This window comes from Chiloscyllium plagiosum, chromosome 1 (genome assembly GCF_004010195.1).
Source record: "Chiloscyllium plagiosum isolate BGI_BamShark_2017 chromosome 1, ASM401019v2, whole genome shotgun sequence".
NCBI lineage: Eukaryota > Metazoa > Chordata > Chondrichthyes > Orectolobiformes > Hemiscylliidae > Chiloscyllium > Chiloscyllium plagiosum.
This window is the reverse complement of record NC_057710.1, coordinates 97166418-97191856: the sequence shown is the minus strand read 5'-3', so window position 1 is coordinate 97191856 and position 25439 is coordinate 97166418. Positions and strand designations below refer to the sequence as shown.

General features: G+C 41.7%; 1 protein-coding gene across 2 annotated transcripts in view; it reads left to right on the top strand.

Moving 5' to 3' along the window:
• The window catches only part of ube2kb (ubiquitin-conjugating enzyme E2Kb (UBC1 homolog, yeast)), a 91412-nt gene that overhangs the window by 8981 nt on the left and 56992 nt on the right, over positions 1–25439 (top strand). The window contains exons 1-2 of one of the 2 annotated variants that reach the window (XM_043692770.1): positions 16357–16419; positions 20531–20624. Coding sequence is in view for 1 of the 2 variants with exons in the window: in XM_043692758.1 (XP_043548693.1) it covers positions 20531–20624 (94 nt within the window). In the remaining variant the exon portion in view is untranslated. Of the gene's footprint in view, positions 1–16356; positions 16420–20530; positions 20625–25439 lie in introns of those variants that run through there. The other variant, XM_043692758.1, reaches the window with a different exon arrangement.

Here is a 25439-nt window from a genome sequence, read left to right as displayed (position 1 = left end):
CTGCAGATGCTGGAAACCAGATTCTGGATCAGTGGTGCTGGAAGAGCACAGCAATTCAGGCAGCATCCGAGGACAGGCAAAATCGACGTTTCGGGCAAAAGCCCTTTATTCCTGATGAAGGGCTTTTGCCCGAAACGTCGATTTTGCCTGTCCTCGGATGCTGCCTGAATTGCTGTGCTCTTCCAGCACCACTGATCCATTAAAAATACGGGGTAGACCATTTAGGACAGAGATGAGGAGAAACGTCTTCACCCAGAGAGTGGTGGGTGTGTGGAATGCTCTTCCCCAGAAGACAGTGGAGGCCCAGTCTCTGGACTTGTTTAAGAAAGAGTTGGATAGAGCTCTCAAGGATAGTGGAATCTAGTGTTATGGAGATAAGGCAGGAACAGGATACTGATTGAGGATGATCGGCCATGATCATAAAGAATTGTGGTGCAGGCTCGAAGGGCAGAATGGCGTACTCCTGCACCTATTGTCTATTGTAGTGCAGGATAGGCATGTATGGTTGAAAGCAAAGGATAGGAAGGGCATGATTCGTGAGTCGTGGATGACAGGAGAAATCGTACAACTAGTTGAAACTTTATTGCTGGAACAGCACAGCAGGTCAGGCAGCATCCAGGGAACAGGAGATTCGACGTTTCGGGCACAGGCCGTTTCAACTTTGATCTCCAGCATCTGCAGACCTCACTTTCAAATCGTACAACTAGCCAAGAGGAAAAGGTAAGCGTACATAAGGGTCATGCAGCTAAGGACAGAACGGGCCCTGGAGGAATATTGGGTGAGTAGGGCCAATCTTAAACGAGAAATCAAGCGGGCTAAAAGGGTACATGAAATAGCTTTCGCGAGCAGAATTAAGGAAAATCCCAAACCCTTTTATTCTTATATAAGAAGCAAGCGGGTAACTAGAGAAAGGATTGGTTCACTAAAGGATAAGGAAGGAAGGCTGTGTGTCAAACCTGAGAAAATGAGTGAGATTCTGAATGATTACTTTGCATCAGTGTTCACTGAGGAGAGGGACATGATGAATGTTGAGATTAGAGATAGAAGTTTGATTACTCCGGATCATGTTCACATGAGTAGGGAAAGTGTGTTGGGGAGGCTAGAGGTTATTAAAGTGGACAAATTTCCAGGACCAGGTGGTATCTATCCCAGGTTGCTGAGGGAGGCAAGAGAGGAAATAGCTGGGGCCCTAACAGATATCTTTGTGGCATCCTTAAATACAGGTGAGGTGCCGGAGGACTGGAAGGTTGCTCATGTTGTCCTGTACAAGAAGGGTAGTGGGATATTCTACAGACCAGTGGTGGGAAAGTTGCTGGAGGAGTACTGAGGGATAAAATCTATTTATATTTGGAGGCAAAAAAATGAGCTTATCATGATAGGTAACATGGTTTTGTGCAGGGGAGATCGTGCATTGACAACTTAAAAGAGTTCTTTGAGGAAGTGCCCAATTTGATGAATAAAAGAGGGGCTGTAGATATCATATACATGGACTTTAGTAAGGCGTTTGATAAGGTTCCCCATGGTAAACTAATGGAGAAAATGCGGTTACATGGTGTGTAGGGTGTTCTAGCTAGGTGGATAACGAACTGGTTTAGCAACAGGAGACAGTAGTTGAAGGGAGTTTCTCGAATGGAGAAAGGTAACTAGTGGTGTTTCACAGGGATCAGTGCTGGGGCCACTGTAGGTTGCAATATACATAGATGTTCTGGAAGAGGGCACTGTTGGTATGATCAAGTTTGCAGATGACACCAAGATTGGTGGAGTAGCAGAAAGCACCGGGCACTGTCAAAGAATACAGGAAAATATAGACAGTTGGACCGATGGAGTTCAATCGAGGCAAATGTGAGGTGATGCATTTTGGGAAGTCTAATTCTAGAGCGAACTATACTGTAAACAGAAGAGACTTGGGAAAAGTTGATGAGCAGAGAGAGCTGGGCATTCAGTTCCATTGTACCCCGAAGGTGACTGCACAAGTGGATAGAGTGGTCAGGAAGGCATATAGTATACTTTCCTTCATTGGACAGGGTATTGAATATAAGAGCTGGCAGGTTATGTTAAAATTGTATAAGACATTGGTTTGGTTGCATTTAGAATACTGTGTACAGTTCTGGTAGCCACATTACCAAAAGGATGTGGACGCTTTGGAGAGGGTGCAGAGAAGGTTTACGAGGATGTTGCCTGGAATGGAAGGCGCTAGCTATGAAGAGAGGTTGAATAGGTTAGGATTGTTTTTATTAGAAAAAAGGAGATTGAGGGGGGGGAACCTGATTGAAGTCTACAAACTCATTTATAAGCAGGGTAGAGAGAGATAAGCTTTTCCCAGGGTGAAGGATTCAGTAACAAGAGGTCATGCTTTCAAGGTGAGAAGTGAAAAGTTTAAGGGGATACAGCGGCAAATACTTTTACACAGAGGATGGTGAGTGTCTGGAATACATTGCCAGCAGAGGTGATAGAGGCAGGCACGGTAGATTCATTTAAGATGATGCTGGGCAGATGCATGGGTAGGTGAGGGATACAGATGCTTAGGAATTGGGCGACAGGTTTATACAGTAGATTTGGATTGGCTCAGGCTCGGTGGGCTGAAGGGCTTGTACCTGGGCTGTAAATTTCCTTTGTTCCTGTTCTTTAGTAGATTTTCTTCCTGAAAGACAAGAGTGAACCAGATAGATTTTCCTGACAATTGACAATGGTTTCATGGTTATTAGTAGATTCTTGATTCCTGATATTTTATGTTGAATTCAAATTCCATCTTCTGTCCTGATGAGCTTTGGATCTGGGTTCCCCGAGCATTAACTGAGTTTCTGGATTAATAATGTAGCAATAATATCAATTGGCCATCTGAATATTGTGTAATCATCAGCAAATATCAGCAATTGACCTTATAATGGAGTGCATGTCATTAAAGCAGCTGAAGGTGATTGAACCTATGACTCTACCTTGGGTAGGCGATGACCTAGTGGTATTATCGCTGGGCTGTTAATCCAGAAACCCAGGTAATGTTCATAGAACCTAACAGCGCGGTACAGGCCCTTCTGCCCTCTGTTATGCCGACCTATTAAAATAATCTGATGATCATCTGTCCTACACCGTTCCACTATTATCCTTATATATGTCCAATGCCAATTTAAATGCCCTTAATGTTGGCGAGTCTACTACTGTTGCAGACAGGCTGTTCCACATCCCTACTACTGAGTGAAGAAACTACCCCATATATCTGTCCTAACTCTATCACCCCTCAATTTAAAGCTATATCCCCTTGTGTTAGCCTTCACCATCCAAGGAAGAAGACTCTCACTGTCCACCCATCTAACCCGTTTATCTTATATGTATTGACTAAGTTACTTCTCAACCTTCTCTCCAACGAAAACAGCCTCAGTTCCCTCAGCCTTTCCTCATAAGACCTTCCTTCCATACTAGCCAACATCCTAGTAAATTTCCTCTGAACCTTTTCTAAAGCTTCCACATCCTTCCTATAATGTGGTGACCAGAACTGCACGCAATACTCCAGGTGCAGCCTCACCAGTGTCTTGTACCGCTGAAGCATGGCCTCGTGGCTCTGAAACTTAATCATTCTACCAATAAGCGCCATATGCCTCCTTAACAACCCTATCAACCTGGGTGGCAACTTTCAGGGATTTATGCAGCATGACACAGATCTCTCTGTTCATCTACACTGCCAAGAATTTTACTATTAGCCCAGTACTCTGCATTCCTGTTACTACTACCTCTCACTTTTCTGCTTTAAACTCCAGTTGCCACTTCTCAGCCCAGCTCTGCATCTTATCTATGTCCTTCTGTAACCTCCTTCGGCACTATCCACAACTCTGCCACCTTAGTGTCATCTGCAAATTTGCTAACCCAAACTTTTACGTTGACATCCAGATCATTTATAAAAATGACAAATAGCAGAGGCCCCAAAACAGATCCTTGCGGCTCACCACTAGTAACTGAGCTCCAGGATGAACACTTCCCATCGACCACCACCCTCTGTCTTCTTTCAGCTAGCAAATTTCTGATCCAAACCGCTAAATCACTTTCAATCCCAAAACTCCATATTTTGTGCAATAGCCTACTGTGTGGAACCTTATCAAATGCCTTGCTGAAGTCCATATACGCCACATCAACCACTTTACCTTCATCCACTTGTTTTGTCACCTCCTTGAAGAACTCAATAAGGTTAGTTTGATATAACCTACTCCTCATAAAACCGTGTTGACGATCCTCACTCAAATTATTCCTTTTCAGATGATTGTAAATCCTACCTCTTATAACCTTTTCCAACACCTTACCCACAACCGAAGTAAGGCTTTCTGGCCTATAATTACCAGGGTTATTCCGACTCCCCTTCTTAAACAAGGGAACAACATTTGCTATCCTCCAGTCTTCTGGCACTACTGTCGACAATGATGACATAAAGATCGAAACTAAAGGCTCTGCAATCTCTTTCCTGGCTTCCCAGAGAATCCGAGAATAAATCCCATCCAGCCCAGAGGTCTTGTCTATTTTCAGATCTTCCAAAATTGCTAAAATCTTCTGTTTGTCAGCCTCAATCCCATCTAATCTTGTAGTCTGTATCTCCATATTCTCTCTAACATTTTCCTTTTCCAATATGAATACCGATGTAAAGTATTCATTAAGCGCTTCCCCTATGTCCCCTATGCCCTAATCTTATTCCAGTCATTCTTTTATTCCTGATATAGAGGCCTTAGGATTTTCCTTGATCCTACCCACCAACAATTTCTCATGTGACCTCCTGCCTCTTCTTAGTCCTCTCTTCAGATTTTTTTTCTGGATAACTTCAAAATCTCACGCCCTGTAACTGAGCCTTCACACCTCATGCTCCCATAAGCCGCCGCCTTCCTCTTGTCGAGAGCTTCAACTTCTTTAGTAAACCACGGCTCCCTCTCTTGACCATTTCATCTCTGCCTGACAGGTACATACTTATCAAGGATACGCAGTAGCTGTTGCTTGAATAAGCTCCACATTTCAATTGTGCGCATCCCCTGCAGTTTCCTTCCCCATCCTATGCGTTATCAAAGTCTTATCAAATCTCATCATAATTGCCTTTTCCCCAGTTATAACTCTTGCCCTGCGGCCTATACTTATCCCATTTTGTCACTAAAGTAAACATAACCGAATTATGATCATCATCATCAAAATGCTCACCTACCTCCAAATCTAACACCTGGCTGAGTTTATTTCCAGCACCAAATCCAATATGGCACCCCCCCCTTGTTGACCTGTCTAATAAGCATCAAAGATGTTGTGGGGACCCAAGTTCAAATCCTATCATGGCAGGTGTGAAATTTGAATTCAATTTTAAAACGATTTCTAGAATTAAGAGTCTGGCAATGAAACCATTGTCAATTGTCAGAAAAACTCAACTGATTCACTAATGTCCTTGGGGAAAGGAAATTGCCATCCTTACCTAGTCTAGCCTACATGTGACTGCAGACCCGCAGCAATGTGGTTGGCTCTTAACTGCCCTCTGGGCATCTCTGGATGGGTGATGCTCTCGTTCTGTGAATGAATAATAACATCAAAGATGTCCTGGATCTGAGATAATGACTAGCAAAGGAATAAGACTGTGGTTTTTACTATGTTGCACCTATTTCTGAAATAGCTTTTGCAAACAAAGAACCAGAACAAACAAAATTACCACACAGGAATATAGGCTCTTTGGCCCTCCAAGCCTGCGCTGATCCAGATCCTCTATCAAAACCGGTCACCTACTTTCCAAGGATCTGTATTTCTCTGCTCCCTGCCCATTCATGCATCCGTCTTGATGCATCTTAAATTATGCTATCATGCCTGTCTCTACCACCTCCACTAGTAATGCGTTCCAGACACCCACTACTCTCTTTTAAAAGAACTTTCTATGCATATCTCCCTTAAACTTTTCCCCTCTCACTTTGAATTCATGGCCCCTACTAATTGAGTCCCCCACTCTGGGGGAATCCACGCTGTCTATACCTCCCATGATTTTGTAGACCTCCATCAGGTCTCCCCTCAACCTCCATCTTTCTAATGAAAATAGTCCTAATCTACTCAACGTTTCTTCACAGCTAGTGCCTGCCATACCAGGCAACATCCTGGTGAACCTCCTCTGCACTCTTTCCAAAGCATCCACATCCTTTTGGTAATGTGGCGACCAGAACTATACGCAGTATTCCAAATGTGGCTGGACCAAAGTCCTATGCAACTGTAACATGACCTGCCAACTCTTGTACTCAATGCCTCATCCAATAAAGGAAAGCGTGCTGAATGCCTCCTTGACCACTCTATCGACCTACATTGCCACCTTCCCTATACAATGGACCTGAACACCCATATCTCTCCATCAGTTTTCCTCAGGGCTGTTTCATTTATCATATAATTTGCCCGGATTGTACTCCATCTGTCATTTCTCCGCCCAACTCTCCAATCCATCTATATTCTGCTGCATTCTCTGACAGTCCCCTTCACTATCTGCTACTCCACCAATCTTACTGTCATCTGAAAACTTGCTAATCAGATCTCCTGTACCATCCTCCAGATCACTTATGTATATCGCAAACAACAGTGGTCCCAACATGGATCCCTGTGAAACACCACTGGTCACAGTTCTCCATTTTGAGACACTCCTTTCCACTATTACTCTCTGTCTCCTGCTGCCCAGCCAGTTCTCTACCTAGCATACCCTGGACCCCACACAAATTCACTTTCTCCATCAGCCTACCATGGGGAATCTTATCAGACACCTTACTGAAGTCCATGTATATGACATCTACTGCCCTTCATCAATCAACTTTGTCAATTTCTCTAAGAATTGTATTAAGTTGGTAAGACATAACCTTTCTGCACACAACCATGTTGCGCATCGCTGATAAGCCCATTTTCTTCCAAATATAAATAGATCCGATCCCTCAGTATCTTCTCCAGCTTCCTTACTATTGATGTCAGGCTCACTGTTCTATAATTGCCTGGATTATCCTTGATACCCTTAAACAAGGGGACAACATTAGCAATTCTCCAGTCCTCCAGGACCTTATCTGTGTTCAAGGATGTTGCAGAGATATCTGTTAAGGCCCCAGCTATTTCATCTTGCTTCCCTCAGTAATGTGATAGATCCCATATGAACCTGAGGACTTGTCCACCTTTAATGCCTTTTAGAATATGCAACACTTTCTCCCTCCTTATGCCACCTTGACTTAGAGTAATCAAACAGCTATCCCTCACCTCAACATATGTCATGTCCGTTTTTTCGGTGAATACTGACGCAAAGTACTCATTAAAAACCTTACCCATTTTCTCTGACTCCACATACAACTTACCTCCCTTGTCCTGAGTGGGCCAACCCTTTCTCTAGTTACACTCATTGTCAATACTCCTGGATCGCAAATTTTCAGAATGACAGATGTTGACCTGACCTACAGCCTTTTGCTGTATCCAGTGCCTCCAGCTACTTGAAGATCGTATTTGAAGTTTGGGATCCAAATTGATGGTGTGCTTTGGAAGAGTCCACGATGAAACATACACTGAGCTCTTTTGAAAGAACATGGTTGCAAAAGCTTCAGTCTTGTTCTGTGCAATGACTTGGTAGGCGCTTACTGCATTCAGAATTGGGGATATTTATGAACTGCTTCCAGTTTACATTTGATTGTCTAGCCTCATTCAAGACTAGGTCTCCCTCCTATCGGAAGGATGATGTGAAACTTGAAAGGGTTCAGAAAAGACTTACAAGGAAGTTGCCAAGGTTGGAGGATTTGAGCTATAGGGAGAGGCTGAATAGGCTGTGGCCATTGTCCCTGGACGTTGGAGGCTAAGGGGTGACCTTAGAGGTTTATAAAATCATGAGGGGTGTGGATAGATAAATAGGCAAGGTCTTTTTCCCTGGGGTGGGGGTGTCCAGAACTAGAGGGCATAGGTTTAGGGTGAGAAGGGGAAAACTTAAAAGGGACCAAAGGGGCAACTTTTTCATGCAGAGGTTGGTGCATGTTTGGAACATATATATATCAAGTAGGTTTTTCCTGCTGGCTGGTTCCTTCAGTGTCTGCCAGAGGAAGTGGAGGAGGCTGGTACAATTACAATATTTAAAAGGCTTCTGGATGGATATATGAATAGGAAGGGTTTAGAAGGATATGGGCCAAGTGTTGGCAAATGGGACTAGATTAATTCAGGTATCTGGTCAGCATGGACGGGTTGGACTGAAGGGTCTGTTTCCGTGCTGTACATCTCTGACTCAATGACTAGATGTAGCAGGGCTGCACAGCTTTGAACATACATTTGTTGTGGAATCACCTGCCTCTCCTCTAACCTGTTATGGATTCTATTTGGCATCCAATAAATCATGTATTATATCTTAACAAAGTTGACACTGCGTTTTCAGATGTGCCAGGGTGTTGCTGGCATGCTGTCTTTCATTCCTCACTGAATCAAGGTTGGTCTTCCATCTTGCTGATAGTGCAGGACATGAGATTACAGATAGTGGTTTAATGCAATTTTGTTGCTGTCAATAACCATGAAGCACTGAGAGCTTTGAGTTGCAGTTCAGATTTGAGTCTGTTCCATTCAGCGCTGTAGTAATTCTGCACATCACATGGAGATGTACAGAAAGGCAACGGACCCTTTGGTCCAACTCATCCATGCCGACCAGATTTCCTCAGTTAGTCCAGTCCCATTTGCCTGCATTTGGTCCCTATCGCTCTATTACACATCTTTGTTGTGTTTATGAAGATAGATATGAGGTGGTCACTTCTACCAACTCACTGGCTGACGAATGCATCAGAAACACGTATATGGAGTAGGTTTTTCCTGCTGGTTGGTTCCTTCAGTGTCTTGGCAGATATGTCTTTCAGGATTTAGGCAGCACTGCTCTCATTTTCAAATGGAAAGTCATTGCTTCTTTTGAAAGACAAAAAGGAATGCTGTTTGAAAGTACTTAACAACTTTGAAAATTTGTCAGAATTTTCCAGAGATGTTTGTCTGTTCTGTCTTTTGTGTATAAATGTACATTAACTTAAAATCTCAGCAGCAAAGGTTTCAACAGAAAATAATTCTGTTTTACATTGCAAAACTTATTTATACATCTCTAACATACTGACTTTCTAGCTCTTTTTAGTAACTAAAGTTAGATTTTTATCCAGTTTTCTCTGGTTCCAACCTGTTTAAACATTAGCTTACCCAGAATATTGCAATCTGTATACTTGTTCATATTTTCTGTATTGCTCACCTTGGCCAAACGTCCTCTTGCTCATGGAGTGATCTCAATCAAAGCTTGCCCTGTAATCTACCATTTGCTTGTACATCCACTGATTCAATGTTTGCTTGCTTGTTCTCTAGTTTACCATTACTGTCTAGAACTTCAGCATATTGACCGTGGCATTCTTTCCCTTTTAAATAACCTTGGAGATATTCCTCTTCAGTTGTGTTTTTACATCTCCTGCTCCTCTTTTCCTACCTCCCTTCTAATTGAGGTCTACCATCATGCAGAGACATTTTTTACTTGAAATATAATGGACGTGTAAGACATAGAACATATTATAACTTCGGCCCTTGATGTTGCGCCGACCTGTGGAGCCAATCTGAAGCCTGTCTATCTTACCTGTTCCATTTTCATCCATCTGTTTATCGAGTGACAATTTAAATGCCCTTAAAGTTGGCGAGTCTATGACAATTGCAAGCATGGCATTTCACGCCCCTGCTACTGAGTAAAGAAACCACCTCTGACATCTGTCCTATATCTATCACCCCTCAATTTAAAGCTATGACCCTTCATGCTAGTCATCACCATCCGAGGAAAAAGGCTCTCACTGTCCACCCAATCTAATCCTATGATTATCTTTTTATGTCTCAATCAAGTCCCCTCTTAACCTTCTTCTCTAATAACAGCCTCAAGTCTCTCAGCCTTTCCTCATAAGACCTTCCCTCCATATTAGGTAACAAATTGTAAATTTCCCCTGACTCCTTTCCAAAGTTTCCATATCCTTCCTTTAAATCATTGACCAGAACTGTACGCAATACTCTTAAGTGTGACCACACCAGAGTTTTGTACAGCTGCAACATGACTTTGTGGCTTTGAAACACAACTAAATCCCTCTACCAATAAAAGCTACCATACGGTATGCTATCTTAACAACACTGTTGAACTGGTTGGCAACTTTCAGGGATCTATGTACATGGGCACCGAGATCTCTCTGTTCATCTACACTGCCAAGAATCTTGCCATTAGCTCACTGCTCTTTATTCCTGTTGCTCCTTCCAAAGTGAATCGCCTCACACCTTTCCGCATTAAATTCCATTTGCAACCTCTCAGCCCAGCTCAGCAGCTTATCTAAGTCTCTCTGTAACCTGCAACATCCTTCGGCACAGTCCACAACTCCACTTAAGACTTTATAAAGCTCTGGTTAGGCCCCATTTGGAGTACTGTGTCCAGTTTTGGTCCCCACACCTCAGGAAGGACATACTGGCACTGGAACGTGTCCAGCGGAGATTCACACGGATGATCCCTGGAATGACAGCTCTAACATATGAGGAACGGCTGAGGATACTGGGATTGTATTCGTTGGAGTTTAGAAGATTAAGGGGAGACTTAATAGAGACGTACAAAATAATACATGGCTTGGAAAAGGTGGATGCTAGGAAATTGTTTCAGTTAAACGAGGAGACTAGGACCCGTGGACACAGCCTTAGAATTAGAGGGGGTCATTTCAGAACAGAAATGCGGAGACATTTCTTCAGCCAGAGAGTGGTGGGCCTGTGGAATTCATTGCCACGGAGTGCAGTGGAAGCCGGGACGCTAAATGTCTTCAAGGCCGAGATTGATAGATTCTTGTTGTCTAGGGGAATTAAGGGCTACGGGGATAACGCTGGTAAGTGGAGCTGAAATGCGCATCAGCCATGATTGAATGGCGGAGTGGACTCGATGGGCCGAATGGCCTTACTTCCACTCCTATGTCTTATGGTCTTATGGTCTTATATCCCATGCTTCCGTAGTTTGTGCAATAACCTACCATGGGGAACCTTATCAAACGCTTACTGAAATTTATATACACCACATCAACTGCTTTATCCTCATCCACCTGTTTGGTCACCTTCTCCAAAGAACTCAAGAAGGTTTGTGAGACACGACCTACCCTTCACCAAACCATGTTGACGATCCCTAATCAACTTATTCCTCTCCAGATGATTATAAATCCTACCTCTTATAACCTCTTCCAACGCTTTACTCGCAACTGAAGTAAGGCTTACTGGTGTATAATTGCCAAGGTTGTCCCTACTCCCCTTCTTGAACAAGTGGACAACATTTTCTATCCTCCAGTCTTCTGGCACTGTTCCTGTAGACAATGATGACATAAAGATCAAAGCCAAAGGCTCTGCAATCTCCTCCCTAGCTTCCCAGCGAATCCCAGAATAAATCCTGGCCAGCCCAGGGGACTTTTGTATTTTCACACTTTCCAGAATTGCTAACACCTCCCCCTAGTGAACCTCAGTCCCGTCCTGTCTAGTAACCTGTATCCCAGTATTCTCCTTGACGACATTTATATTTTTCTAGTATGAATACAGATGAAAAATATTTATTTAGTGCTTCTCCTATCTCCTTGGACTCCGGGCAGCACGGTGGCATAGTGCTTAGCACTGCTGCCTCAGCGCCAGAGACCAGAGTTCAATTCCCGCCTCAGGGAACTGTCTGTGTGGAGTTTGCACGTTCTCCCCGTGTCTGGGTGGGTTTCCTCCGGGTGCTCCAGTTTCCTCCCACAGTCCAAAAATGTGCAGGTTAGGTGAATTGGCCATGCTAAATTGCCCGTAGTGTTAGGTGAAGGGGTAAATGTAGGGCAGTGAGTCTGAGTGGGTTGCTCTTCGGAGGGTCGGTGTGGACTTGTTGGGCCAAAGGGCCTGTTTCCACACTGTAGGGAATCTAATCTAATCACCCACAACTTCCCACTACTGTCCTTGATTGCCTAATCTACTCTAGTCATTCTTTTTATTCCTGATATTCCCTATAGAAAGCCTTATGGTTTTCCTTGATCCTATCTGCCAACGACTTCTCGTGTCCCCTCCTGGCTCTTCTTAGCTCTCTCTTTAGGTCTTTCCTGGCTAACTTGTAACTCTCAGGCCCACTAACTGAGGCTTCATGCCTCATCCTCACATAAGCCTCCTTCCACTTGACAAGGTTAAACTTCCTTAGTAAACCATGGCTCTCCCTCTCGACCACTTCCTCCCTGCCTAACAGGTACATACTTATCAAGGACACTCAATAGCTGTTCCTTGAATAAAGCTCCACATTTCAATTGTGCCCATCCCCTGCAGTTTCCTTCCCCATCCTATGCATTCTACGTCTTGTCTTAACGGCATCATAGTTGCCTTTTCCCCAGTTATAACTCTTGCCCTGCGGTCTATACTTATCCCTTTTTGTCACTAAAGTAAACATAACCGAATTGTGGTCACTATCACCAAAGTGCTCACCGACCTCCAAATCTAACACCTGGCTGGTTCATTCCCCAGTACCAAATCCAATATGACCTCAAGCCTTGATAGCCCTCCTGCACACATTGGGCAAAAATTGACCAATCTAAACTACTTGAACTACAGTATTTCCGGTCAGTATTTGGAAAGATAACAACTATCCTGTTACGGTTGCTCCTATCCAGAATCATCTTTGCAATCCTTTCCTCTACATCTCTGAAACTATTCAGAGGCCTATATAAAACTCCCAACATGGTGACCTCTCCTTTCCTGTTTCTAACCTCAGCCCATACTACATCAGTAGGTGAGTCCTCAAATGGCCCGTAATACTGTTCTTGACTAACAATGCCACACCCCCACCTCTTTTACCATCTTCTCTGTTCTTACTGAAACATCTAAATCACATAACCTGCAACAACCATTCCTATCCCTGCTCTGTCCATGTCTCTGAAATGGCCAAAGCATCAAATTTCCAATTATCAACCCATACTGCAAGTTCACCCATTCTGGATGCTCCTAATGTTGAAGTAGAGACACTTCAAACCACCTTCCTGCTTGCCGGTTCACTTTTGCGACCTTCAAGTCATATTTCTGACACCTGGACCCTGGAACTACAATTTAACTTCCCATCCCCCTGCTGAAATTAGTTTAAACCCTCCCGAAGAGCATTAGCAAATTCCACCCCTCAGCATATTGGTACCCTTCTAGTTCAGGTGTATATCATCCTGTTTGTAGAGGTCTCACCTACCCCAGAATGATCCCCCAATTATCCAGGTATCCGAAAACCACCCTCCTGCACTGTTCCTGTAGCCACGTGTTCAACTCCTCTCTCTCCCTATTCCTTGCCTCGCCACACATTGGCATGAGTAACAAACTAGAGATAATAACGCTGTTTGTTCTAGCTCCAAGCTTCCACCCTAGCTCCCTGAATTTCTGTCTTAAAGCCCCATCACTTTTACTACCTATGTAGTTTGTTCTCTTGTGGACCACAACTTGGGGCTGCTGCACCATGTCCTCCCACTCGATTGTCCCAGAAGCACGATCCAAGACATCACAAACCCTGGCACCTGGGAGGCAACACACAGTGATTCTTCCTCGTTCCCACAGAACCTCCTATCTGTCCTCCTAACTGTGGAGTCTCGAATGTCTAATGTTCTGCTCTTCTCTCCCCTTCACTTCTTAGCAACAGGGACAGACTCTGTCCCTGATACCTAAACTGGAAGAACATAATCTTCTTTGTCAAATTTACGCCAGTCTGGTATTTTGAAACTATTTTTGTCAGTTGACAGATACTGTTGTATAGTAATTTGACTGTTGCTTGTGGATTCTGAGTTTCAGTTGTTTTATCTATGGACATGATTCTGATTGTGATTTCAAGTGTAACTTGCAGCATAGCATTCTGATTCCTCTACTTTGGAGTCCCAATTATGTTTTGGGCCCAACATAACCTTTTCACTTACAAATTTTTGTCAAAATAACTATTTGCGTGAATAAATTTCACTCAATAATTGAGTAGTACTCTAATGTTAATGGGAATTCACAAGGGAAAATGAAATTTGTCCCTTGCAAATTTACCTATACAGCAAGTTGGATATTCTGTTGGTCAAAATTTTCCAGCAATGTCACCATATTCTTCATGTCACTAAGCAAAGAGAAGACAGTAGAACAGTTACAATTTCACTGAGCTAGTAATCCAGATTCCAAATAGGTTTAAGCCCCCCCGATGGAAGCTGGTGGAATTTAAATTCTATTAATCTGGTATTAAAATATAATTTCGTAGTCAACATTAGTGACTATCGCTGTCATTAAAAATTCACCTGGATCACAACTGTCCTATGGGGAAGCAATCCTTACCCTGTTGGGCTTATGTGACTTCAGATACAGTATAATGTGATTGACTCTTAATTGCCCTATCAAATCACATTTTCTTTCCAAACACAGACTGGGACTGCCATAGTGTTAAGGGTTTAGATGGAGAGGAATTGAAGTGTGTACAAGACAATTTTCTGATTCATTATGTGGATGTACCTGCTAGAGCAGGTGCAAAACTTGACTTACTCTTGGGAAATAAGGCAGGGCAGGTGACTGAGGTGTCAGTGAGCACTTTGGGGTTAGTAACCATAATTCTATTAGATTTAAAATAATGATGGAAAAGGATAGACCAGATCTAAAAGTTGAAGTTCCAAAAACTGAGAAAGGCCAATTTTGACGGTATTAGGCAAACCTTTCGAAAGCTTATTGGGGGCAGATGTTCGCAGATCGAGGGACGGCTGGAAAATGGGAAGCCTTCAGAAATGGTATTCCTGTCAGGGTGAAAGGGAAGGCTGGTAGGTATCGGGAATGCTGGATGACTAAAGAAATTGAGGGTTTGGTTAAGAAAAAGAAGGAATCATATGTAAGGTATAGACAAGATAGATCAAGTGAATCCTTAGAAGAGTATAAAGGAAGTAGGGGTATACTTAAGAGGGAAATCAGGAGGGCAAAATGGGGACATGAGATAGCTTTGGCACATAGAATTAAGGAGAACCCAAAGGGCTTTTACAAATACATTAAGGACAAAAGGTTAACTAGGGAGAGAATAGGGCCCCTCAAAGGTTAGCAAGGTGGCTTTTGTGTGGAGCCACAGAAAATGGGGGAGATACGAAATGAATATTTTGCATCAGTATTTACTTTGGAAAAGGATATGGAAGATATAGACTGCAGGGAAATAGATGGTGACATCTTGCAAAATATCCATATTACAGAGGAGGAACTGCTGGATGTCTTGAAACTGGTAAAGGTGGATAAATCCCCAGGACCTGATCAGGTGTACCCTAGAACTCTGTGGGAAGCTAGAGAAGTGATTGCTGGGCCTTTTGCTGAGATATTTGTATCATCGATAGTTACAGGTGAGTTGCTGGAAGACTGTTTTGAGAACAGTGGTAAGGAGAAAACAGGGAACTATAGACCAGTGAGCCTGATGTCGGTGGTGGGCATGTTGTGGGAGGGAATCCTGAGGGACAGGATGTACATGTATTTGGAAATGCAAGGACTGATTAGGGATAGTCAACATGGCTTTGTGTGTGGGAAATCATGTCTCAAACTTGATTGAGTTTTTTTGAGGAAGTAACAAAGAGGATTGATGAGGGCAGAGTGGTAGATGTGATTTATGTGGACTTCGCTAAGGTGTTCCACAAGGTTCCCCATGGGAGACTGGTTAGCAAGGTTAGATCTCATGGAATACAGGGAGAACTAGCCATTTGGATACAGAACTGGCTCAAAGGTAGAAGATGCAGGGTGGTGGTGGTGGTTGTTTTTCAGACTGGAGGCCTGTGACCAGTGGAGCGCCACAAAGATCGGTGCTGTGTCCTCTACTTTTTGTCATTTACATAAATGATTTGGATGCGAGCATAAGAGATACAGTTCATTAGTTTGCAGATGACACCGAAATTGGAGGTGTAGTGGACAATTGTAACATTTAAGAGGCATTTGGATGGGTGTATGAATAGGAAAGGTTTGGAGGAATATGGGCTGGGTGCTGGCAGGTGGTACGAGATTGGGTTGGAATATCTGGTCGGCATGGACGGCTTGGTCTGAAGGGTCTGCTTCCATGATGTACATCTCTATGACTCTCTGACTCAAGGGCAATTAAGGATGAACAACAAACGCCAGTCTTACCAGTGCAGCCCACACCTTGTGAAAAAATAATGGGAGAAGAAAAGACATTTTACGAATGTGGTTTACAGGTTCTTGTGTTATTATTTTCAATATTTAACAGTACAAAAATTTCTCAAGAAGTAATCGTGCAATTGGCTCAGTTTAATGAGTAATGATTTAATTTTACCTAATTTGTTGTTACCATCTTTTCTCCCTGGTGTGTAAAGCTCAGTTGTGATGTTCAATTGCTAATCTGTTTCTGTTTCTGTTCAAAAGGCGGTTGAATAAGCACACCAGGTTGGCTAGAGGCTAATTACTGTTAGAAATTTTCATAAGTTGGTAAGTGCTTGCTATCTCTTGAAGAGATGAGGTTATCCTCAAGGTCAAATAATCAGAAAAATGCCTGGTTTTCATTAATGCTGTGCATTGAAGTTGTTGAGTTGTGACTTGATAGACTACATCTAACACTTTAAACAATGAACAATACATTGGACAAACCTTGCAAGGTCCCATGGTTGCATTCCTCCTCCATGTTTTTGCTTTGAACTATGTTTCAGCACTATGTTTGCAGCAATGTTTAAGAATGTGAGTAAAGTGTACCAGTGATGGTTGACATTGATCTGTAGGCCTTATTTGTCTAAACAACACTAAGTCGTTCAGACCTAAAATGTGGATCTTTGACCATGGGGCAAGTGAGGAAATATTTTTGAGTCTGTTTTTGTTGCCTTGTTTGTTTTCTTACTTCTGTTGTAATGTTTAAAAAAAAAATTAAATTCCTCAAAATTTGCTTATTTTGTGGCATTACAAAGTGCACATAACTAACTCCTTCTCTGTGAGTTTAAATTTGTTCTCCAAGCCACCATGTAAATAAGGCCTCCAAATCCAAATCAAACTTGATAGTTTCTTCTGTTCCTGTCACTGTAGGATTAGTGCCCCTGTAAGCAAACTGAGGATATGTCAATAGTAGTTGACATATTTTCTAAAGCTTTTAAAAAATTATTTTAGTATCTTCCTAAATTTTTTGAAGATCAGATGGAGGTGAATGTTTTGAGGTGCCATACCATACAAGGCTACAGGCCAAGACCTCAAAAATGGGATTTGAAAAGATGGATATTTAGAGTCATTAGAGATGTACAGCATGGGGACAGACCCTCTGGTCCAACCCATCCATGCTGACCAGATATCCTAACTAATCTAGTCCCATTTGCCAGTGCTTGGCCCATATCCCTCTTAAACCCTTCCTATCTTAAACCCTTCTACTCATCTGGAAGCCTTCTAAATCTTCAGCCTCCACCACTTCCTCTGGCAGCTCATTCCATAAATGCACTACCTTCTGTGTGAAAAGGTTGCCCCTTAAGTCCCTTGTAAGCTTTCCTCCCCTTACTCATAACCTATGCCCTCTAGTTCTGAACTCTTCCATCCCAGGGAAAAGACCTTGTCTATTTACTTTATCTGTGCCCCTCATGATCTTATACACCTCTATAAGGTCACCCTCAACTTCTGACGCACCAGGAACAACAGCCCCAGCCTATTCAGCCTCTCTCTATAGCTCAAACCATCCAACCCTGGCAACATCCTTGTAAATCTTTTCTGAACCCTTTCAAATTTCACAACACCCTTCCGATAGGAGGGAGACCAGAATTGCATGCAATATATCAAAAGTAGCTTAACCAATGTCCTGTACAGCCGCAAACTGACCTGCCAACTGATATACTCCATGCTCTGATCAATACAGGAAAGCATACCAAACACCGCCTTCACTATCCTATCTACCTGCGACTCCACTTTCAGGGAACTATGAACCTGCGCTCCGAGGACTCTTTGTTCAGCAACACTCCCCAGGACCTTACCATTAAGTGTGTAAGTCCAGCCATGATTTGTCTTTGCAAAATGCAGCACCTCATAGTTATTTAAATTAAACTCCATCTGCCACTCGGTCTATTGGCCCATCTGATCAAGATTCTCTTGTACTCTGAGGTAACCTTCTTTGATGTCCAGTACATCTCCAATTTTGGTGTCGTCTGCAATCTTGGTAACTATACCTCCTATGTTCTCATCCAAATTATTTATATAAATGACTAGAAGCAGTGGACCCAACACCAATCCTTGTGGCACATTGCTGGTCGCAAGCCTCCAGTCTGAAAGGCCACCCTCTGTCTTTGAACCAGTTTTGTATCCTAATGTCTAGTTCTTCCTGTATTCCAACTGATTTAATCTTGGTAACCAATCTACTGTGAGGAACTTTGTCGAATTCCTTACTGATGTCAAATAGATCATGTCCACCGCTCTGCCCTGAACAATCCTCTTTGTTATTTCTTCAAAGACTGAAATAACTGCGATGTTGGAATGCAGAAATTGCTGAAAAAGCTCAGCATGTCTCATAGCATCTGTGGAAAGAAATCAGAGTTAACGCTTCAGATCCAGTGACCCTCAGTTCTGAGGAAAGGTCACTGGACTCTAAGCATTAACTCTACTTTCTCTGCATAGATGCTGCTAGACCTGAGCTTTTGTAGTGATTTCTGCTTTTGTTTTTGATGAATATTTGAAGACTGGTGTGGACGTGATGAGCTCACATGCCTCTTGTTGTAAAGAAGAAAAAACTCTGACTCTCTATGACTCTACGTACTATGCTTCTCTATAGGCAGCACCTTGCCCTGAATAATGATAGAGACATTCTCATGTGAAGTTGAGGCTGTAGGTGTTGTTTGGTGCTAAAATGGGATGTATGATGTCTAACAACTTGGCCAAATAGTATCTCACTCTTAAAAACCAAAGAACTGTAGATGCTGGAAAATAGAAACAAAAACAGAAATTCCTGGAAAAACTCAGGATGTCTGGAGACAGAGCAGAGTTGATGTTTCAGGTCCAGTGAGCCTTTTCCAGACAGGTTCTGATGACTGGTCATTGGACCTAGAGCAGAGTTATTGCTTCGTCTCCAGAGATGCTGCCAGTCCTCCTGAACTTTACCAGTAATTTGTTTTTGTTTCTAATATCCTATTCTTGCTATTCATGCCTCATGCCAGTCAGTGCGTAAGATGTTTTAGAATCTATTGTTCAGACTCCTTTAACAATACATTAGGAAGTCATACTGGGAGCAAAGTCTGAAACTGATGCGAACTGGTCTTATGTATACTGCTGTGACAAAGGCAGGTCAGAGGTAAGTGTTCTGCACCAAGTAACTCTCCTGTTTTCTATGTACCAGTTCACTGTCTGCAATGCACAAATCTGGAGTATGATAAAATCCTTTCCACTAGCCTGGATGGATGAGGCTCCACCGACACTTGATGTGTGACAAAGCAGGATAAGTCTGCTTGTTTGGCACCCTACTCATCACTGTCAATGTTAACTTTTTTTGCCACTGCCACACAATGGCAGTTGAGTGTGCCATCTGCAAGATGCACAGCAGAAATTCACTAAGGCTCTTTTTAACAACACCTTCCAAATCTGTGACCTCTACCACTTGGAAGGGCAATGTACAGATGTGTGGGAACACTATTGCCTGCAAGTTTCCCTCAAAGCCTTTCACCATCCTGACTTGGAACTATATAATCATTCCTTCATTGTGACTGGATCAAAATCCTTAAACTTAGTGTCTAATAGCTCTGTGAGTGAGTCTCAAGGATCGCAGTGGCTTCAAGAAATGTGCTCACCACCATCTATAGGGCTATTAAGAAAGAACAGTAAATGCTTTTATGCGAGAGGTATCCACATTCCCATGGATTAATTTTAAAAATCAGCCTAATGTTTACAAAACACATTTTGTGACAAAACTACTAGGAGGTCAAGGAAAATAGTATAAGATTTGAATTTTCAAAAGGCGTTTGATAAGATGTGGTGCAAAAGGTTAATGTGCAGCATTTGGGCTTAGAGCTGGGGTTACTAATTTAGCATAATTGGGGGATTGATTGCTGGCAGAGTGCCAAGAGTATGAATAAATTGTGCATTTCAAATTGGCAAGCTCAACATCCCTTTTCCTCCCCTCTCTTCTTGCTCTTGTTCCCCTTGCTGTCCTTCCCCTGACTTCGTAGTTTTATTTTCTGTTTTCTGACATTTTATTTTTAGCTTACTTTATCACAATCCAAAACTTCACAGAATCTCTGGACAGCATTAGTGCAAAATAATGCAACTTCTAAACACTTTTGTTTGAAGTTGCTTCTCAATTATTTCAGTAAAAATACACCCTAAAATGATGAAACTTGTGTTTCCTTGTTAACCATCAATAAGTCTAAGAAATATGTTGCAGTTTATTCATTTAATTAGTTTCTGAACTCCTGTTGCATTCTCTTCTTATTTATGAATATTTGGATTATATTAACATGATCTGTGTGCTGCTGGCCTTCTGTGACTGAAACAAAAATCTTATGAGTACAGAATAAGAAAAATGTCATTAAAACATGCTTTTTCATTAATGTTTTGGAATTTTAACTTTTATCTTTTTTGTGTTTTTAAGACTAGCAAAAATCAAATCAAAGTAGAACTCGTAGATGAAAACTTTACAGAATTGAGGGGCGAGATTGCAGGGCCTCCTGACACACCATATGAAGGTAAATGCCAGTGATATTCTCTGAATTGTAAGTATGGATACTAAAGACTAAATAAAATTAGTTGATATGTTTGTACCCTATTCATCTGTATGTAAAGAACACTGAAGTTTTTCCCTGACGTTTGATGGAAATAAAAGGTAACTCTTCAGTGACTCATTTTTGTAGAAGAATAGGTTGTTAAATTGTTGAAATTAATCTTAAACAAGCTTATGCTGCTTTTTGGGAAGACCTCTTTGTAGCTTCCTTCTTTTAAAAAAAGGATGTTTTTAAGGAAGGAGGCATTTGGTACGTTTGTCTTTAGTGGTCAATGCATTGAGTAAAGGAGTTGAAAGGTCCTGCTGTGGCTGTTCAGGGTATGGGTTAGACAACTTTTGGAATACTGTGTGCAATTCTGGTCTCCCTGCTATCGGAAGGATGTTGTCAAACTTGAAAGATTTCAGGAAAGATTTACAAGGATGTTGTCGGGGTTGGAGGGTTTGAGCTATAGAGAGGCAAAATAGGCTGTGGCTATTTTCCCTCGAGTGTTGAAGACTGGGGAGTGACCTTACAGGGGTTTATAAAATCATGAGGGGCATGGATAGGATGAATAGCCGAGGCCTTTCCCCGAGGTGGGTGGAGTCCAAAACTAGAGAGTTTAGGTTTAAGGTGACAGGGGAAAGATTTAAAAGGGACCTAAGGAACAACCTATCCATGCAGAGGGTCGCGCATGTATGGAATGAGCTACTAGAGGAAATGGGGAGGTTGGTACAATTACATGAGTTAAAAGGCATCTGGATGGGTATGTGAATAGGAAGGTTTTTAGAGGGATATGAACCAATCGCTGGCAAATGGGGCTAGATTAATTTAGGATATCTAGTTAGCATGGATGAGTTGGACCAAAGGGTCAGTTTCTGTGATGTACAGTTATATGACTCAAATAGAAAAGTCATTAGGCCGCATGATACATGTCCAAGGAGATTGAAAAGTGTTTGAGGATGAAGAGAGAAGCAATGGCGGAGATCATATATTTTCCAGAAACTTTTGAAAATCTGAATTGACGCAATGAACTAGAGAATGGCAAATATTACATCTGAGTAAACACGAGAAAAGAATAATCCTGCCATCCATCAGCCAAATTAGTCTAGTTTTCATTGTGGCTAAGTATCAATATTCTATAAGGAAATTAATAAGCATCACTTAAAAATAAAAGCTAATCAGATTTTTAAGAGTTGTTTTTGGTTCATATTTTTTCAGAAAATCTTGTATAAATGTTCACATTCCCCAAATCCTTGATTCATGGGAACAGCATATAATGAAGGCTGAAAAGTCCGTGTAATCCTGAAAGAGACAAGTGCTGTGCTGTCAGCAACACTGACTTTTTGGTGTGACTTCAAACTGAGGGACATTTAGTGAGTTTTGAGAAGATTTGTAGCTTAGCTCGCTGAGCTTGAAGGTTTGTTTTCAGACATTTCTTCACCACACTAGGTAACATCATCACTGAGAGGGACTGTATCTTGGTGTCAGTAGAAGACCATCTGGCATTATACAAAGGCAACCAAAGGAACTTTCAGTGTTCTGGCCAACAGTTGATTCTTGACAAGCATCATCAAAAATTAGATTGACTAGTCATTTATCTCATTAAGTCATTCTGTTCAGTCAGTTATGATGAATGATAAGATCTTCAGGGCAAGTAATAGGGGAAGCTAGAGATACCCTAAAATAATTAGAACACGAAACAATCTTCAGCAGATAGCAGATAAGACTGAAATTCTTGCATCATTTACAAAGAGAACAAATATATGACAAAAGGCAAAGGAATTGGTTTGAGTAGATATTTCCACTTGAAGAGATGCTACAAACATGCTTGAATGGCTGTTCCTTGAACTGGAATTGTATGTTTGCACTTAACAGGTACCTTCTTTGTGGGTGTTGGGTGTTTGAATTTGTGTTTAGCTTTTCAGATTACATTCTAAGCTTCATCCTCATCCCCAGCCTAATTATGAGTGTGTACAATGAAAATTATGCATAATTACTTTTCAGACATCCAAATATTTAACACATACGGAAGGTTATATTCATTGGGTAAGAAACTAGGCAAAGCACTAAGCCCTGTAGTAAGGTTGATTTGAAAGGGACAAAAAAAAAGGAAAGACGTAGACTCCGATTTAATCTACAGTATGTTCTTAGTTTTATCTTCCTGGTGTGAAACTGACTACCAAACAACCTAAAGGGCCCACATTTCATCTGTGATCTAAGCTAAACTAGCAATCTCGTCATCTTGGTTCATTTTGCCTTACATGTAACAGTTTATCTCATGAGCCTGGCAAAAAAGCTTTCTCATCAACTTGTTCAGAGATAACATTACACACCTCTTGAACGCTGGCCTCCTGGCCCATAGCTTGAGATACTACCAGTGCATCATGAACTCTTTTTAGTTGAATATTGACCCACTAGAAGATGAAGAAAATCCCAAGCTGCTTCAGCTTTACTGAGTTAATTGATCTCACCAGGTGCAGTAATGTAGCTCAGATTTCATCACCTTGTATTGTTAACTGATCTTTACTAGTGTGGTACTTAACTCCACACACAATAAGGTGGTGCTGCAGTTCATCCTCTGTGTTAAATGAGGATTGTTTGGACACTGAGTCACGTGGATTGGACAGATTCTGTTCTCAGCCTTTGCAGAGTTATCTGACCTTGGATGCTATTTAAGAGAATGTACAGGAGAAGAAATATTTAGGTTCCAATCCTGATTGTTAATACACTGGTTTTGGAGCCCGTGGGCTTAGTGGCAAGATCAGTACAAAATTATTTTGGAGGAAGGGGAGAGTAGTCAAGATCTAATGGTTTTTGAGTGAAATATGTATTGACTTCCCTTGAAGTTGACATTGGGACCATTGTTTTTGATATAAATATAATCCCCTGGCCTCTCGGTATATGGACAAGAATTTCATTTGATACAAAATTTATAGTTGTAGTAAATAATGAAGTATTGACACATTTCAGTTGATAAAAGTAGAAAGAAAGATTGTTGGGACATGAGGAAAATTTTCTTTTCTGTTCTCGCAGAGTGGCTGCAGTTTGCAATTCACTGCCTGAAAGTAGCAGAAACTCATTTAGAAGGTGTCTGGATATGCGGCTGTAGTTCAGTAACCAGTAGGGGTACTGACCAAAAAAACCCAGAATGTGTGATTGGGCTAGCAGGCTCATTTTTCAACTGTGCAGATATGATGATCCAACTGGTCTTTAAGTTGTAAACTTTGATTATTTCTAAGTTTTAATTTGTATTAGTTGGTCTGACAGATGTGTTCTCTTTCTTGAAATTTGGTGGAACTTCACTGGATCTTTACTTTGTGTAGTTAATGCTCCTAAATGTGTTGAAATATATAAGGCTGAGCATATCTGCACGTAGTACCTTCTAGCCATGATAGTAGGCGGTGTGATTGATCTTTAGGATAATTTTTTTTCTTGCACACTCCAGTATAATACTGTTGTTCACTGCTTCCACTACTCTCGACATTTGCATTTATCTTTACATTGTCAGATGAGGAGAAATTACCTTAACTTAAGTAAATATTGGGAACACTGAAGCCACTGCTTTCAGTTCCAATCACAAGCTTTGCTCCCTAGCTGCTGATGCTACCCCTTAACCCGAGCTACTGTCTGAGCTGAACCATTTCATAAACACAGGGTGAACTCCAACCACATCTGTACAGTTACTAAGGTGGCCAATTTCTATTCCGCAACCCTGTTGCTCCACTTGTTCTGCCTCCACCTTCAGTTCATGCATTGAAGCCCACCTTTATGCTTTTGCTACTTCTGGCTTTGGTTATTCTGATGCTGTCCTGGCTAACCTCCCACATTCTATCCTCCTATAAATGGGAGGTCATCCAAAACTCAGCAGCTATGTTCCTACTTGCACCAAATTCTGTTCACCCAGTCCTTGCTGACCTTTCCTTGGCTCCAAGTAAATCAATGTTTTGATTTCAAAATTACTATCAATATTTTAAAATTACTACTGTACTAGTATCTCTAATCTCCTCCAGTCCTAAAACTTCCAAGATGTCTTCATGCTACAATGGGGTATTTGAGGAAAATGAATTGATTAGCATAATTTTCACAAGGACTAATTTTTAACAACTGTTTTGGGGAGTGGGCTTATTTTTTATTTTCTCTAACTATTATGTGATGCCATTTTGTGCACAACTCCTGAAAGTAGAAAATTTGATAATGCCCATTTATTCTGTTTTCAGATTGTGCCCTTAATTTGGATGGTGAAGGGGAATTAATTTGTTAAGGATTTGGTGATGCTACTGTTTTTTTCTCGTCATGGTCTATTTCCAACCTATGGCTTGTGGAAGAGGTGCTCGACCTTTCTCTTGGCTTGAATGGTACTCCACAGAACAATAGTTGAGTAGCCTTAAATCCAGTTTTCATTGTAATTAGGGTTTGATAGGCCTGCAAATACAAAACCAGATTGCCAATCTTAATCAGATGGGCCACTTGAATAGTAGGTGGGTAAAATGAAAACATCACATTATGCCAATACAGGTAGTTCTTCTATAATGTTCTTGTGCAACCCTGCATTATAGAAAAGTTATGCTTTAGAAACAGCGCTTAAAGTGTTGGTGTTGTAATTGCGTTACAGCCAACATATGTTTTAAACATTTGTGCTGTAGAAAGTGTCCCTAATTTGGCAATCGAGCTACAGCGAATTTGCAGAAATGAAATGCCCGTTATAGCAGAACGACCTTTAGTCATCCTTACTTGAAATAGTCAGGCTCCAACTCAACTTATGTAAAATTTGTTCACTGATGGATAGTTGCCTATATATGT